The sequence below is a fragment of the Bos mutus genome, chromosome 17 (assembly GCF_027580195.1).
Source record: "Bos mutus isolate GX-2022 chromosome 17, NWIPB_WYAK_1.1, whole genome shotgun sequence".
In the NCBI taxonomy this organism is placed as follows: Eukaryota; Metazoa; Chordata; class Mammalia; order Artiodactyla; family Bovidae; genus Bos; species Bos mutus.
The window spans coordinates 3,159,084-3,173,128 of record NC_091633.1 but is presented as its reverse complement, the minus strand read 5'-3'; the positions used below and the strand labels follow the sequence as shown (position 1 = coordinate 3,173,128).

At 50.9% G+C, this 14,045-nt stretch overlaps 1 protein-coding gene across 1 annotated transcript in view; it reads left to right on the top strand.

The window, feature by feature from the left end:
* Positions 1-14,045, top strand: part of OSBP2 (oxysterol binding protein 2) — a 123,002-nt gene that overhangs the window by 18,400 nt on the left and 90,557 nt on the right. The window contains exon 2 of the mRNA XM_070385560.1: positions 8,340-8,548. Coding sequence (XP_070241661.1) covers positions 8,340-8,548 — 209 coding nt within the window. The remainder of the gene's footprint in view (positions 1-8,339; positions 8,549-14,045) is intronic.

Below are 14,045 nucleotides of genomic sequence, written 5' to 3'. Positions count from 1 at the left end.
GGGATGGTCTCATGAGGGCGACACTCACCTGAAGGCTCGACCGGGGCTGGAGGATGCACGTCCAAGGCCACTCCCTCCACCCGCCGGGGCCAAGTGGCGCTGGCCGTGGACAGGAGGCCTCCGCTCCTGGCTCCGTGGGCCTGTCCGAAGTGTCCTCACAGCATGGCTGCTGGCTTTCCCTGGGGGGTGTGATCCAGGAGTGAGCACGCAGGAAGAAGCACTCGGTAAGCTCTTTCATAAGTGACGGGGATGTTCTGAATGGAAGAGTTTTGCGGGCAGCGAATGCTTAACGAGTGAGAGCCTCCTGTGTAACCCCACACTCCTGTTTAACTGGTCCGGTCAAGGAGAGCGGGCTGGATTTGCCAGAGGATGAAGAAACATACTCAGGGGTAGCCACGCTGTGGACTCTCCTTCTGGAGCTGAAGAACTGTGTCGTGGGGAGACCCCTCTTTGCTGACGGTACCCTTCCCTCGCTCAGTCCAGATGCTGGGGGAGGGACAGAAGGCCACGTGCTCTTTTCTTTTTTTCTTTGAATCTTTATTGATTTGGCCATTGCAGGTCTTCATTGCGACACACGGGATCTTTCGTCTTCATTGCGGCACGTGGGGTCTTTAGCTGAGACATTTGAACTCTTAGTTGTGGCCTGTGGGAAGGATCTAGTTCCCTGACCAAGGATCAAACCCAGGCCCTCTGCATTGGGAGTGTGAGGTCTTAGCTACTGGACCGCCCAGGGAGTCCCAGAAGGCCACACACCCTTGCTGGATGCTGTGGGGGCCCGGGAGAGAGAGACTGTCCCACAGAGACCCTAACTGCCTCTGTCTTACTCTCCGACCAGACCCCAGGGCCTGGCCTGCCATGTTGACTGAAGGAAAGAATGAACGTGCACGGGGGTGAAGGTGATTTTGAACTCAGCCTCTGTTCGGGAGTCCATGACGATGGTGTGGGAACTTTGATTTTGCAGGCTGCTGTCATGGCTTGACAGGAATTGAGCTGCTGTTTCTGCTTCCATTGAAGCTGGGTAGGAGTCAACTTTTATGTAAGATTACTTCATGTAATATTAATGTCAGTGCCTATAATACCAGAGGCCATGAAGGGAAGAAGTAGAATTCTTGAATAAATTACACGTCTCACCATCAGTAAACTCATAATCTACATTTAAATTTGTAATTGTCCTTTGCTGTTGTCGTTGAGTTGCTCAGTCACGTCCGACTTGTGACCCCATAGACTGCAGCACGCCAGGCTTCCCTGTCCTTCACTATCCCCTGGAGTTTGCTCAGACTTATGACCATTGAGACGGTGATGCCATCCAATCAACTCATCCTTTCACCCCCTTCTCCTGCCCTCAGTCTTTCCCAGCATCAGGGTCTTTTCCAATGAGTCCACTCTTCAAATCAGGTGGCCAAAGTATTGGAGCTTCAGCTTCATCATCAGTCCTTCAGTGAATATTCAGGACTGATTTCCTTTAGGATGGACTGGTTTGATCTCTTTGCTGTCCAAGGGACTCTCAAGAGTCTTCTTCAACATCACAGTTCAAAAGCATCAATTCTTCAGCACTTAGCCCTCTTTAAGGTCCAACTCTCACATCCATACATGACTCCTGGAAAAACCACAGCTTTGATGATATGGACCTTTGTTGGCAAAATGGTACCTCTGCTTTTTGATATGCTGTCAAGATTTGTCATAGTGTGTTAAATTCTGATTTCTTCTTAAGTGACATTTTAATCTTCCCCTTGTCTTGGTAACTGATTTTCTTTTTTAGAGCTTCCTTTGCTTGATGTGGGCTTTCAGCTGATAAAGAATCTGCCTGCAATGTTGGAGACCTGGGTTTGATCCCTGGGTTGGGAAGATCCCCTGGAGAAAGGAACAGCTACCCACTCCAGTATTCTGGCCTGGGGAATTCCCTGGACTGTACAGTCCATGGGGTTGCAAAGAGTCGGACATGACTTTCACTTTCCTTTGCTTGATGTGGCATTTGGGGAGGGGGTTATGTTAGTGCTGCTGAATTTTTAAGCTCAGAGATCGCTTGTTAAAGGAAGAATCTAGGATGCTGTAGATCGTGACTGCAGCTCCATGGATTGTGTGATGATTTAAAAAATTAAATCTGTTCAAGTACCCTGAATTGTTCTGTGTAGGCTCATGACTGAGCTCAAAATAGATCCTGTCCTGTGCCCTAGGGACCCGTCATCTCGCTCCAGAGACACTTGCGCACGCAGCCCCATTCCTGGGCTGGCTCACAGGGACCTGTCCCCAGAGTCCTTCAGCGCCGCTGTTGGCCATCAGCGTACACAGGAGGGACGAACTTAAAATGTGACAGATTTTAAATGGATTTTATTTACTATGGAAATTTTCAAACACATAAAAGTAGCTGATACCCATCACCTGGTGTCAGCAAGTCTCACCATAAGGCCTCCCTGCCCTCCCCTGATGTGAAGTCAGTCCTGTGGAGACTTCCCTGTAGTCCAGTGGGTGGGACCTGGCCTTCCAGCACAGGGACTGCGGGTTTGAGTCCCTGGTAGGGGAGCTAAGATCGATCATGCCTCACTGCCCCCAAACCAGAACATAAAGCACAGAAGCAGTATTGTAATAAATTCAATAAAGACTTTTAAAAATGGTCCACATAAAAAAATTCTTTTTAAATTTGAAGTAAGTCCCAGACATCTTTTACTTAATGCCAAGAATTACGTTAAAAATAATTTTAATAATAGTGAATATTTGTAAATATTATGTATCTCTTTAGAGATGAAGGTTTCTTAAAAATTCATCTAAATGGCATTAAAATGCCTAAAAATTTAACAATAATTCCTTAATATTATCAAATATCCAGTAAATATTAAAATTTCCCCATTGATTTTTTTAAAAATTAAAAACGTGTAGGCGCTCAATGGGTATTTATTGAATGAAAATTTCTTTAAATTCAATGGTTCTTTATAATTTTCACAAGGTTCACACACATGATTTCATATAATCCTATAATAAATTTTCCCCATTGATTACAAATTTTTTTTACAGTTTCCAGAAATCCAAATAGAGTCCATTCAGTATAACTGTTGCTACTTCTCAGATTTTTTAAAATAAACTTTTTGTTTTGAAATAATTTCAAAAATTACAAGAATAGTACCAAGAATGCCCACCTCTCAGATCCCTCAATTATTTTTCTTAATATTTATATTCATTTATTTGGCTGCCCCTAGTCCCAGCAGCAACCATGCTTCAGATGGTAAAGAATCCACCTGCAGTGTGGGAGACTCGGATGGGATCCCTGGGTTGGGAAGATCCCCTGGAGAAGGGAATGGCAGCCCACTCCAGGGAGGGTCTCATGGACAGAGGAACCCCGAGGGGCCACAGTCCATGGGTGATAAAGAGTCGGGCCTGACTGAGCAGCTAGCACTTTCACTTTCAGTCCCAGGGGTAGCGCACAGGGTCTTGGATCTTAGTTATGGCATCAGGGCTCCAGCTCCCTGAGCAGGGATCAAAGCCCGGCGCCCTGCATTGGGAGCACAGCATCCCCGCCCCTGGATCACCAGGGAAGTCCCTCCCCAAACTGTTAATATACGTCATCTATGTTATCAGTCTCTAAAGGAAATGGCAGTATTCTTGTCACACCAGTATTCTTGCCTGGAAAATCCCATGGACAGAGGAGCCTGGTGGGTTATAGTCCATAGGGTCACAGAGTTGGACACGACTGAAGCCACTTAGCACAGCAATATATTTGTATTCTTTTTTTTTAACTCTTTAAGAACAAGTATCAGACGCGAGGCCTGTGGTCACATAACACATCAGCGTGCATTCCTTAAGCCAGAACGTTCTCTGACATACGCAGAGTGTAACCACTGACACGGCGCTCCCATCCAACCCGTGGACCCCGTCTGTATTTGCCAGTTGTCCCAATCACGTCCCTTCAAGAAGATCCACTCCCGACCATAGATTGCATTTGGTTGTCCTGTCTTGTCACTTTCGTTTCAGTCTGGAACAGTTTTCCATTTTCCCTTGTCTTTGGTGGCCTGAGAGTTTTTGAGAAATTCAGGCCGGTTACTTTGTAGAATATGCCTCAGTATGGGATTGCCTGGAGTTCCCTTATGTTTAGAAGCAGTCCTGCATTTGCGGCAGGAACACCATAGGACGAATACTTGTCTTTCACAGTGCTCCGTATCAGGAGGCACACCATGGTTTTTTTTTGTTTCTTTCTGGCATGTGGGATCTTAGTTGCCTCAACGAGGAATCAAACCCAGACCCCCTGCATGGGAAGCTCAGATTCTTGACCGCTGGACTACCAGGGCAGTCCCAGGAGGCACACCGTGTTGATTTGTCCTACTGCTAACAAATGTGGCTTCCATCATTTCGTTAAGATGGTGTTTGCCAGGTTTTTCCAACTGTGAAGTTACTTTTATAATATTAATTTAATGACTGATTAGAAAATATTTTTATGGGGAGACACCTTGAGGCTCTGTAAAACTGTTCCTCACCTAGCATCCCCACTGGTGTTTAACACTGTTTGGCGATTCTTGCTGGACTCAGTTATAACTTTGATGGTTGCTCTTTAAAAAGAGCTTTTCCCTATTCACTTATTTATGTCAGAGTGAATTCATGGATTTCTAGCTTATCCAGTGGGTTAATATCTATCATTATCATTTATTTTGATGCTCAAGTTGTCCTGGATTTGGGTAAGAGGAATCTTTTAATCTAACCTATTATTTCTTTATTTTTAAAAATACGCATTCGTTTATTTGACTGCGTTGGGTCTTACTTACAGCACCTGGGATCTTTATTGCGTCATGGGGGATCTTTCCTAGTGGCACACGGACTCTCTACTTGTGGCACCCAGGCTTAGTTGCTCTGAGACATGTGGGATCTTAGTTTCCTGACCACGGATGGAACCCATGTCTCATGCATTGCAAGGTGGATTCTCAACCACTGGACCACCAGGGATGTCCCAGCTTTTGTCTTTCTATATGTCTGGGTTGAAACTTGCTGCCTGTCCTTTTTTTTTTTTCCCTTGCCCATAGACATTTTTTTGTGAAAATCCCCCAGAAAGCATAGTCCAAGGCAAGAAATGTTAAAGAGTCAACACTTTGAGAGGTGCGATCACAGGGCAATGAAGCAGAATTGGGGAGTGGAAGGACAGAAGCGATGATGCAGTGCGCTTGCTTTGCTGGATGTCGCTTCACCTTGAGCGGCAGAGACACAGTGGGCCTGGCGCACAGACTCCTCCAGAACACATGTGAGGAGAAAGCGTGCCGCCGAGCAGAACACATGTGAGGAGAAAGCGTGCCGCCGAGCAGAACACATGTGAGGAGAAAGCGTGCTGCCGAGCAGTCCGCAGAAGCAAAGGGGGGGGAGGTGGTATCTGCCCTGTTTGCCCCCATTTCCTGATTCCCGCTGTCATTTTACGAAAGTCCATAAGCAGAGGGACAGCTGGACAAGGAGGAGGCACTGACCCAGAGACAGAGGAGGAGGCAGTCAGGGGAACTGGAGAAAACGCACAAGGTTTGTGTCCAGGACGCTCCACACCTTGCGCTAGTCTGGTCCACTCGAGCCTCCGATGGCGTGAGCCCTCCCGCTTCTATAGGGACCAAGCTGCCAAGGTCTGCTGCATCACCGAAAAAGCAAGAGAGTTCCAGAAAAACATCTATTTCTGCTTTATTGACTATGCCAAAGCCTTTGACTGTGTGGGTCACAGTAAACTGTGGAAAATTCTGAAAGAGATGGGAATACCAGACCACCTGACCTGCCTCTTGAGAAACCTATATGCAGGTCAGGAAGCAACAGTTAGAACTGGACATGGAACAACAGACTGGTTCCAAATAGGAAAAGGAGTACGTCAAGGCTGCATATAGTCACCCTGCTTATTTAACTTCTATGCAGAGTACATCATGAGAAACGCTGGGCTGGAAGAAGCACAAGCTGGAATCAAGATTGCTGGGAGAAATATCAGTAACCTCAGATATGCAGATGACACCACCCTTATGGCAGAAAGTGAAGAAGAACTAAAGAGCCTCTTGATGAAAGTGAGAGAGGAGAGTGGAAAAGTTGTCTTAAAGCTCAACATTCAGAAAACTAAGATCATGTCATCTGGTCCCATCACTTCATGGGAAATAGATGGGGAAACAGTGGATGACTTTATTTTTTGGGCTCCAAAATCACTGCAGATGGTGATTGCAGCCATGAAATTAAAAGACGCTTACTCCTTGGAAGGAAAGTTATGACCAACCTAGATAGCATATTAAAAAGCAGAGACATTACTTTGTTAACGTCTAGTCGAGGCTATGGTTTTTCCAGTAGTCACGTATCGATGTGAGACTTGGACTATAAAGAAAGCTGAGTGCCGAAGAATTGATGCTTTCGAACTGTGATGTTAGAGAAGACTCTTGAGAGTCCCTTGGACTGCAAGGAGATCCAGCCAGTCCATCCTAAAGGAGATCAGTCCTGGGTGTTCATTGGAAGGACTGATGCTCCAATACTTTGGCCACCTGATGTGAAGAGCTCATTCATTTGAAAAGACCCTGATGCTGGGAAAGATTGAGGGCAGGAGGAAAAGGGGACAACAGAGGATGAGATGGTTGGATGGCATCACCGACTCGATGGACATGAGTTTGGGTAAACTCCGGTAGTTGGTGATGGACAGGGAGGCCTGGCGTGCTGTGGTCCATGGGGTCACAAAGAGTCTGACACGACTGAGTGACTGAACTGAACTGTGATAGGGGGACCACCGTCCTCCAAGACACCTTGCCTCATTCCCTGGGAGGGAACATAGGAAGTCCGGTCAGTGACAGGGTCCTGCCCTGGTGGCCCGCTGGGGTCGCCTGGGAGACTGGCGCAGGCAGGCTGTGGAGCAGGCCCCTCTGTCTGGTGCTGTGGCGGGTCCCGACGCTGTTCTCTGTGTTCATCCTCTTCCCCTCCCCCGCTGGCCATTCTAGGTCCACCGCAGCCTCCGCCAGCACCCAGCAGATCTCACCTATGCTTGGGTTGGGTGCTTCTCACCCCCGGTGTCGTTCAATGTCAGCCGCACATCATCTTCTCTAAGGAATGTAACCAAAGCAGGAGAGAATCAGAAACAGCAGCAGCTGTTCCAGTGAAAGATGAACGTCTTGTGTCATTTGACTCTAGAACTGGTAGAAGAGTTGAGAGAGTAACAGGTGATGAGCAGCCAGGGAAAGTAAGTGAGCGCTGAAGAGCAGCAGAATTGCCACAGGGACTCCAGCACCGGCAGGGCTACGGGCTGACCTTGTCCCCACCCGCTCTGTGGACAGAGCTTTGGTTTGTCGTGGGGAGGAGGACTGGTGTCTGAATTTCCAGTGAGTGTCTGAGGAGTGAGTTAAGTAGATCCAGTCATGGTAGTTGGAGCTCAGTTTTCAGACATTGATCACAGTTGGAAATGGCCCAGGCCTTAGTCACCTCTGCTTTTCCTTACCTTTTTTTTTTTAAGCTTTTTATTTTATATTGGAGTGTAGCCAATTAACAGTGCTGTGATAGTTTAGGGGGACAGCAGAGGGACTTAGTGATACACATGTATGTTCCCCTTACTTTGGTACCGTCAGCTCCATGATCTTGTAACCAGCACAGAGTAGTCCCTTGTCACTGGGGGTACTGGATCAGCCCAGCCATTGCCCTCATCCCCTGGGGCTAGAAGAGAACGGTGGTTTCCTTGCTCTTCAGGTCTCAGTTCCCAGGTCATTTCTGGCAAGTGGTTGGGGGGGCCCTCCAAGTCCACCCCCTGGGGTTCCGGGTCTCTAATCGCAGTTTTAGCAGTGGGTTCCCACCATGCTCCAACTCTGTGGTTCTGAGACTCGGTGGAAAGAGCCTGGGGTGGAGTCAGAAGTCTATGCTGCCTGGCAGGGCCCTGGCTGTCTCCCCTCTCCATTTCCCGGTGTCTGCAAGGGCTCAGAGCACAGCCAGCATGCCCTGCACGTGGCCCTGACGTGGGCCCTCCTCCCTCAGCCCCTCTCCCCGCTGAGAGCACCCCCCGCCAAGGCCCAGCCTCTACCAGTCAGTCCTGAGAGGCGTTCTCTCCTAGCACTGGCGTCAGGGCCGCGGCCAGCTCCAAGGGTCCGAGACTCCAGGGATGGGCCTTGAGGTCTCTTCTTCAGTCTGGAACAGCAGTCCCCAGCCTCTTCAGCACCAGGGACCGGTTTCGTGGAAGATAGCTTTCCCACAGACCTGGAGGCGGGGGATGCTTTTGGGGATGATTCGAGTGGGTTACATTAATGTGCACTTTGTTGGCATTATTATTCCATCAACTCCACCTCGGATCATCAGGCATTAGATCCTGGAGGTTGGGGACCCTTGGTTCAGAACCACCGAGTCTGGGAGCCTCATGCCATCCCTCCTCTCGCATCCCACAGAAACCAGGGGGAAATGGCCCACACCTGCCGTGGCACCATCAACCTGTTCACCGCGCACTTCGACACGGAGGACTCTTGCGGTATCGTGCTGACCAGCGGGGGCAGGACCTACCACCTCAAGGCCGGCTCGGAGGTGGAGCGGCAGCAGTGGATCACCGCCCTGGAGCTGGCCAAGGCCAGGGCTGTCCGCATGATGAGCAACCACTCAGGTAGCCAGCGCTCGGCGTGGCGGGAGCACGTGCAGTGTCACGGGTCTGGAGGCCGAGGGAGCTGAGAGTGTTGGGGGGACAATGGTGACCGACCGGAAGACCCACCTCGCCCTGCCCACTCAGCTCCGCGTCCTCAGCAGCCGGATGGACGTTAGACGGCAGGGGTGGCCGGCAGTTCTCGGGGTGGGGATGTGTGTGGTGGGCGGGGCTCGGTGTGCCTTTCTTGGGTCAACCCTGGTTCCTGGGCTTCAGCAGAACCTTTGGATGCTGTGATGGGTCAGCTCCAGAGGCAGAAGGCGGGGCGGGAGACCAGGATGGTGGGCTTGTGCCTCAGGCCAGACTTTCTCTGAGGTCTGCTTCGGAGACTGAAAACCATTTAGCCAGAGCTGCCCCCTTCGCCAAGGTGGAAGGTTGGCTCAGAAGTCCTAAGCAAGACATTTTACATTTTACTTTCATGCATTCATTTTTTTACCATGTAATGTCTTTACAAGATTCGTAAACCAACAGTTTCAAAGGCGCATGCTGTGAAGTCTGGCCTTGACTCTGCCCAGCTGACCACCCTGTTCTGCCACACGGGGCCACTGAGCTTCCGGGATCGTGTGTCTTTACGTGTGTATATTCAAATAAGTACACTTTTTTTGGCTGCACCGTGCAACCTGGGGGATCATAATTCCCTGAGTAGAGATTGAACCCGCACCTCCTGCATTGGAAGGCAGTCTTAACCACTGGACTAAGGGGAAGTCCCGCAAATAAGTACTTATTTTTAAAAAGTGCAATCCCCCACTTTGCTGTTTTTTTTTTTTTTTTTTCTGTTTAGCGATAGTAGATCTTGGGATTTCTCCCTGTGAGTGCATGAAAAGCTTCCTCCTTGTTTTTATAGCACTGCAGTGTCCCTGCGCTGGGGTCCCGCCAGCACGAGCCTCTCAGTGCCTGTGGAAGGCAGGTCACTGACTGTCAGTCCGACCTTCTGTTCTGGTCTCCACTAGTTAGAATGTGGGTCCCCCTTACCATGATGACTCTCTTCCTTGGGGTCCACACTCTGGTGTTTGAGTGTGTCAGCAGCGATGCTGAACTTGGCAAGGGGCTCCCCCACCAGCCGATTGTGTGCCTCCCAGCATCCTTCCAATTCAAAGATTTCTAAGTCAGTGGGATCCAGTACGCCTGGGTTCAAACCGTGGCTCCCTTCATGGCTGTATGACCTTGGTCAAGGTGCTGCTTTCTGATGGGCTTAATCATAGAACCACCCCCTTGGAGGTGCGGTGAGGGCTGACATAGTGGGTGATATGAACCTGGCACATGGCTTGGCAAATGCTTAACGGAAGTCAGCTGTAGTTACTGATAATAGTCACCTTGGCAGCTTTAAAATAACACAGACTCCCAGGTCGCTGGGCAGTGATAAATCTGAATGAATGAGAGCAGTGTTGGGAATGGGGTGGGCAGAGGGCACCTGCATTAAAAAATCTCCCTGGATAAGATTGCCAAATTTTTGTGAATACACATAGAGGCCCCCGAGTTTCATTTGAACTTCAGACACACAACAAGTAATGTTTTAGTGTAAATGTGTCCCATACAATGATTGGGGCATACTCATACTGCAGTTTGTTTATTCTTATTCAGATGTAAAGCGTCTTTCGCCTTTCATCGACCTGCATTTAGCTGCATCTTGCGGGGACGTGAGGCTCAGCCCACTTGGGACTTTCTCAGTCAGAAACCAGAGCATGTCCTTTCATTTGACACAGGAGGGCGCTAGAAGACGGTTCATTTGCTTTCCTTGCTCCTGAATCGGTGCCTGAATCAGTTCCCGAAGCGCCAGCCGCTTGGCTGGCTTGCCACGTACCTTTCAGGATTTGTGAATCATTTTCAGATCTTCAGGCCCGCCTCCCAGTGGGTGCCAGGAGGTTGTGAGCCGTGAAGCCACTGCCGGACACCCCCTATCTCGCGCCTTGCTCCCACCATGGGGTGGCTAATCCAGCCCCTCGGGGGCTCCCTCTCCTGCCCTGCTCCCCCAGGCTGACCTGCCCCCACGTTGATGTCATAGCCCTATTCTGATATCACAGCCTGGGACTTGGAATTACCCCGGGCCACCCAGATTCTGCCCTTAGAGCAACCAAGGTGGGCGTTCAGGCAGGGGCTGCAGGGGGGTGGCTGGCCGGTGGCCCTGGGGGCTGAGCCTAAAGAACATCTGGGCAGCCTGCCGTCCTAGAGCTTCAAGATGAAAATCCTCTAAAGGTAGGACCTGGAAGGCTTTCCTGCTGTCTCTGTTGGCTGTGATCCCTCCAGGTGAAAATAAATCCCTGGGGAGTGGGGAGGGGGCTGTTCGGGCTCTGGAGAGAGCCCCTGGAAAGCCTGCTGCCTCTGTGCCTCGGCTCGCACGTGGCCTGGAGAGAGAGTGGTCTCTCCTTGGTCCCCTCGGCACTCTTCTCATTCAGAGGAGTGGCTTCCTGAAATGGGGGTTTCTGGCTTGTTGAGTGGGTGGGAGGCGCTGCTCCTGAGTGCTCGGAGAATGCTTGCAAGTACTGAGCCATGGCTTCAACCGTGGCCACCCCCAGAGGCTGAGCGGGGGTGGGGTGCGCTCGTCTCAGGACAAACGGAAAACACGGGCACATTCAAGCTGTTACCCCTCAGATTCCCAGGGCCCAAGAAGGAGAAGCCTCATCCGCTGAGGTGGACAGGTTTACTGAAGTCTTTCACGAGCTGATTAAGGTAGTAAAATATTGACTGGCATGGATTAGACAACAGCAACAGTACACACGCAGACACACGACACGCACACACACACACACCCAGAAACACTTCTCTGTAACTTAGGTGGGCACGAAGGCCACTGGGGTGAACACGTTAAAATTCTTAGGGGAGGACCATTGAGACTCTGACGAGATGATCAGGTGGTGCTCAGGAACTCCCATTTTAAATGTACACATTTCTGTTTTAAAAAAATAATTTTTTGTTTATCTTGGCTGCTCCAGGCCTGAGTTGCAGTGCCCGGGGTCTTCAAGCTTCGTTGCGGCACGCGGGGTCTTTAGTTTCAGTGTGTGGACACTTTTTTTTCCCCTAAATTTTTGGTTGCCCTGAGTCTTCATTGCTGCACACAGGGGCTACTCTTCATTGCAGTGCACGGGCTCCTCATTGCAATGGCTTCCCCGGTGGCGCTAGTGGTAAAAGGCCCGGGCAGTGGTACCCCACTCCAGTACTCTTGCCTGGAATATCCCATGGACGGAGCCTGGTAGGCTGCAGTCCACGGAGTCGAGAAGAGTCGGACACGACTGAGCGACTTCACTTTCACTTTTCACTTTCATGCATTGGAGAAGGAAATGGCAACCCACTCCAGTGTTCTTGCCTGGAGAATCCCAGGGATGGGGGAGCCTGGTGGGCTGCCGTCCATTGGGTCACACAGAATCGGACACGACTGAAGCGACATAGCAGTAGCAGCAGCCAAAGCAGGAGATGTAAGAGATGCGGGCTCGATCCCTGAGTCAGGACCCCTTTTAGGAGGAAATGGCAACCCACTCCAGTATTCTTGCCTGGAAAATCCCATGGGCAAAGGAGCCTGGTGGGCTACAATCGACAGGGTTGAAAAGAGTCAGACATGACTGAAGTGACTTAGCACTCTCGCGGAGCACAGGCCCCAGTCGCAAGGGGTTCAGCAGTTGTGACCCATGGAGTCAGAGCTCACAGGCTCTAGAGCATGGGCTCAGCAGTTGTGTCTCATGGGATGAGTTGCTCTGCCGCACGTGGAATCTTCCTGGAGTGGGGATTGAACCTGTGTCCCCGGCACTGGCAGGCGGATTCCTATCCACTGCACCACCACCAGGGAAGTCTGTGGTATGAACTCTTAGTCGTGTCATGTGGGATCTAGTTCCCCAGAGGGATTGAACTGGGGCCCCCTGCACTGGGAATTTGAAGTCTTAACCTGTAGACCATCAGAGAAGCCCGAGAAACCCCATTTTTAATATGCATTCCAGGCAGTGCTCCTGTCAGCCCCCCACGGATCTCCTTTGAGAAACACGGTCTACTCAGACTTCCTGGATGGCTTGCTGCACCCGTCTTGCTTCCCCCATTTCCAGACTGCACGTTTTCCATGGAATGAGGGTTTAATTCTGGTTTACTGCCATGTATTTTTTTTTTTAATGAACGGGATCCAGAGAGACGACGGGCAGTGTGGGGAGTCCCCCGGGGGCACTTGTACCTGTATCCTTGGCCGCTGTCTTCCTGGTATGGGTGAAGCCTTCTCTCCTCCTGAGAAGAGGGACTGTGTCCGTACTGGGAACGCTGCGCCCTTCACCATGAAGACTCTGGCTCCACGGTCCTCACCTGGACTGAGAGAGTGGGACTGTGGGTGTGAACTGTGTTTCACCGAAGCTGATAGCAGCGAAAAAGGCGTTGCTGACCAGAGGGTTTGGCTTCCGTTTCTCTAGTGGCCCCAGGATGAACATTCAGTGGTACTGGGGGCAGGGGGGTGGGCAGCCACTGCTCATCGATAGGTCAGCAGCTCGAGATGGGAATTCTCTGGTCGCTCTGGCTGTGGATCCGGGGCCCCCAGAATGCCACACGGCCCTCTGTACAGATAAACAGATCTGTGCCCAGTTTGGCAGGAGGTGGGGGGGTCTGCTTCTGATTTCTAGCCCTTTGGATTAGGCGGTGTCCGGCGTTCAGGTGTTCAGGCCTCGAAGCCCCTGGTGGTCTCAGCACTTCCCTCCAAGCTTCTAGCCCAGGTGAGAGGCAGGCCTCTCCTGGCCTGTAGTCCTTGGCTCACAGGTTGTGGGACAGAGGGGCTGAGCCCACCCAAACCCTCTGAAACGTGTATGAGTCAGCTTCTCTCTCCCTCAAACTCTTCTCTGCCCTGACTCACATCTGGGCCACTTCATCCAGTAAGACCAAGGGAGGCACAGGGTGGGGGCAGTTAAGATTTCCCCTCAGCGATGCCAGGACAGGAAGCCCAGCTCACCCCACTCCGCTTCACAGGCCCACCCTGGTATCTGGGGAGAGAAAAATCTGTGCTCAGTTTGAGAAATGAGTCCCTGGGGGGGTTTTGTGAAAATCGAGGCCCAGCCTCCTCATCCTGAGGGCTCTTTGCAGGAGCGCCAGTCGCTCTTACTTTGCAGGGGAGGGTTTTGTGAAAATCGAGGCCCAGCCTCCTCATCCTGAGGGCTCTTTGCAGGAGCGCCCGTCGCTCTTACTTTGCAGGGGGGGTTTTTGTGAAAATCGAGGCCCAGCCTCCTCATCCTGAGGGCTCTTTGCAGGAGCGCCCGTCGCTCTTGCTTTGCAGGGGGGTGTTTTGTGAAAATCGAGGCCCAGCCTCCTCATCCTGAGGGCTCTTTGCAGGAGCGCCAGTCGCTCTTACTTTGCAGGGGGGTGTTTTGTGAAAATCGAGGCCCAGCCTCCTCATCCTGAGGGCTCTTTGCAGGAGCGCCCGTCGCTCTTACTTTGCAGCTGCAGCAGCGCCTTGTGTGGAGTTGTTGCTCAGTAAACACGTCGGTTCAAAGAGGCATGAAAGCCT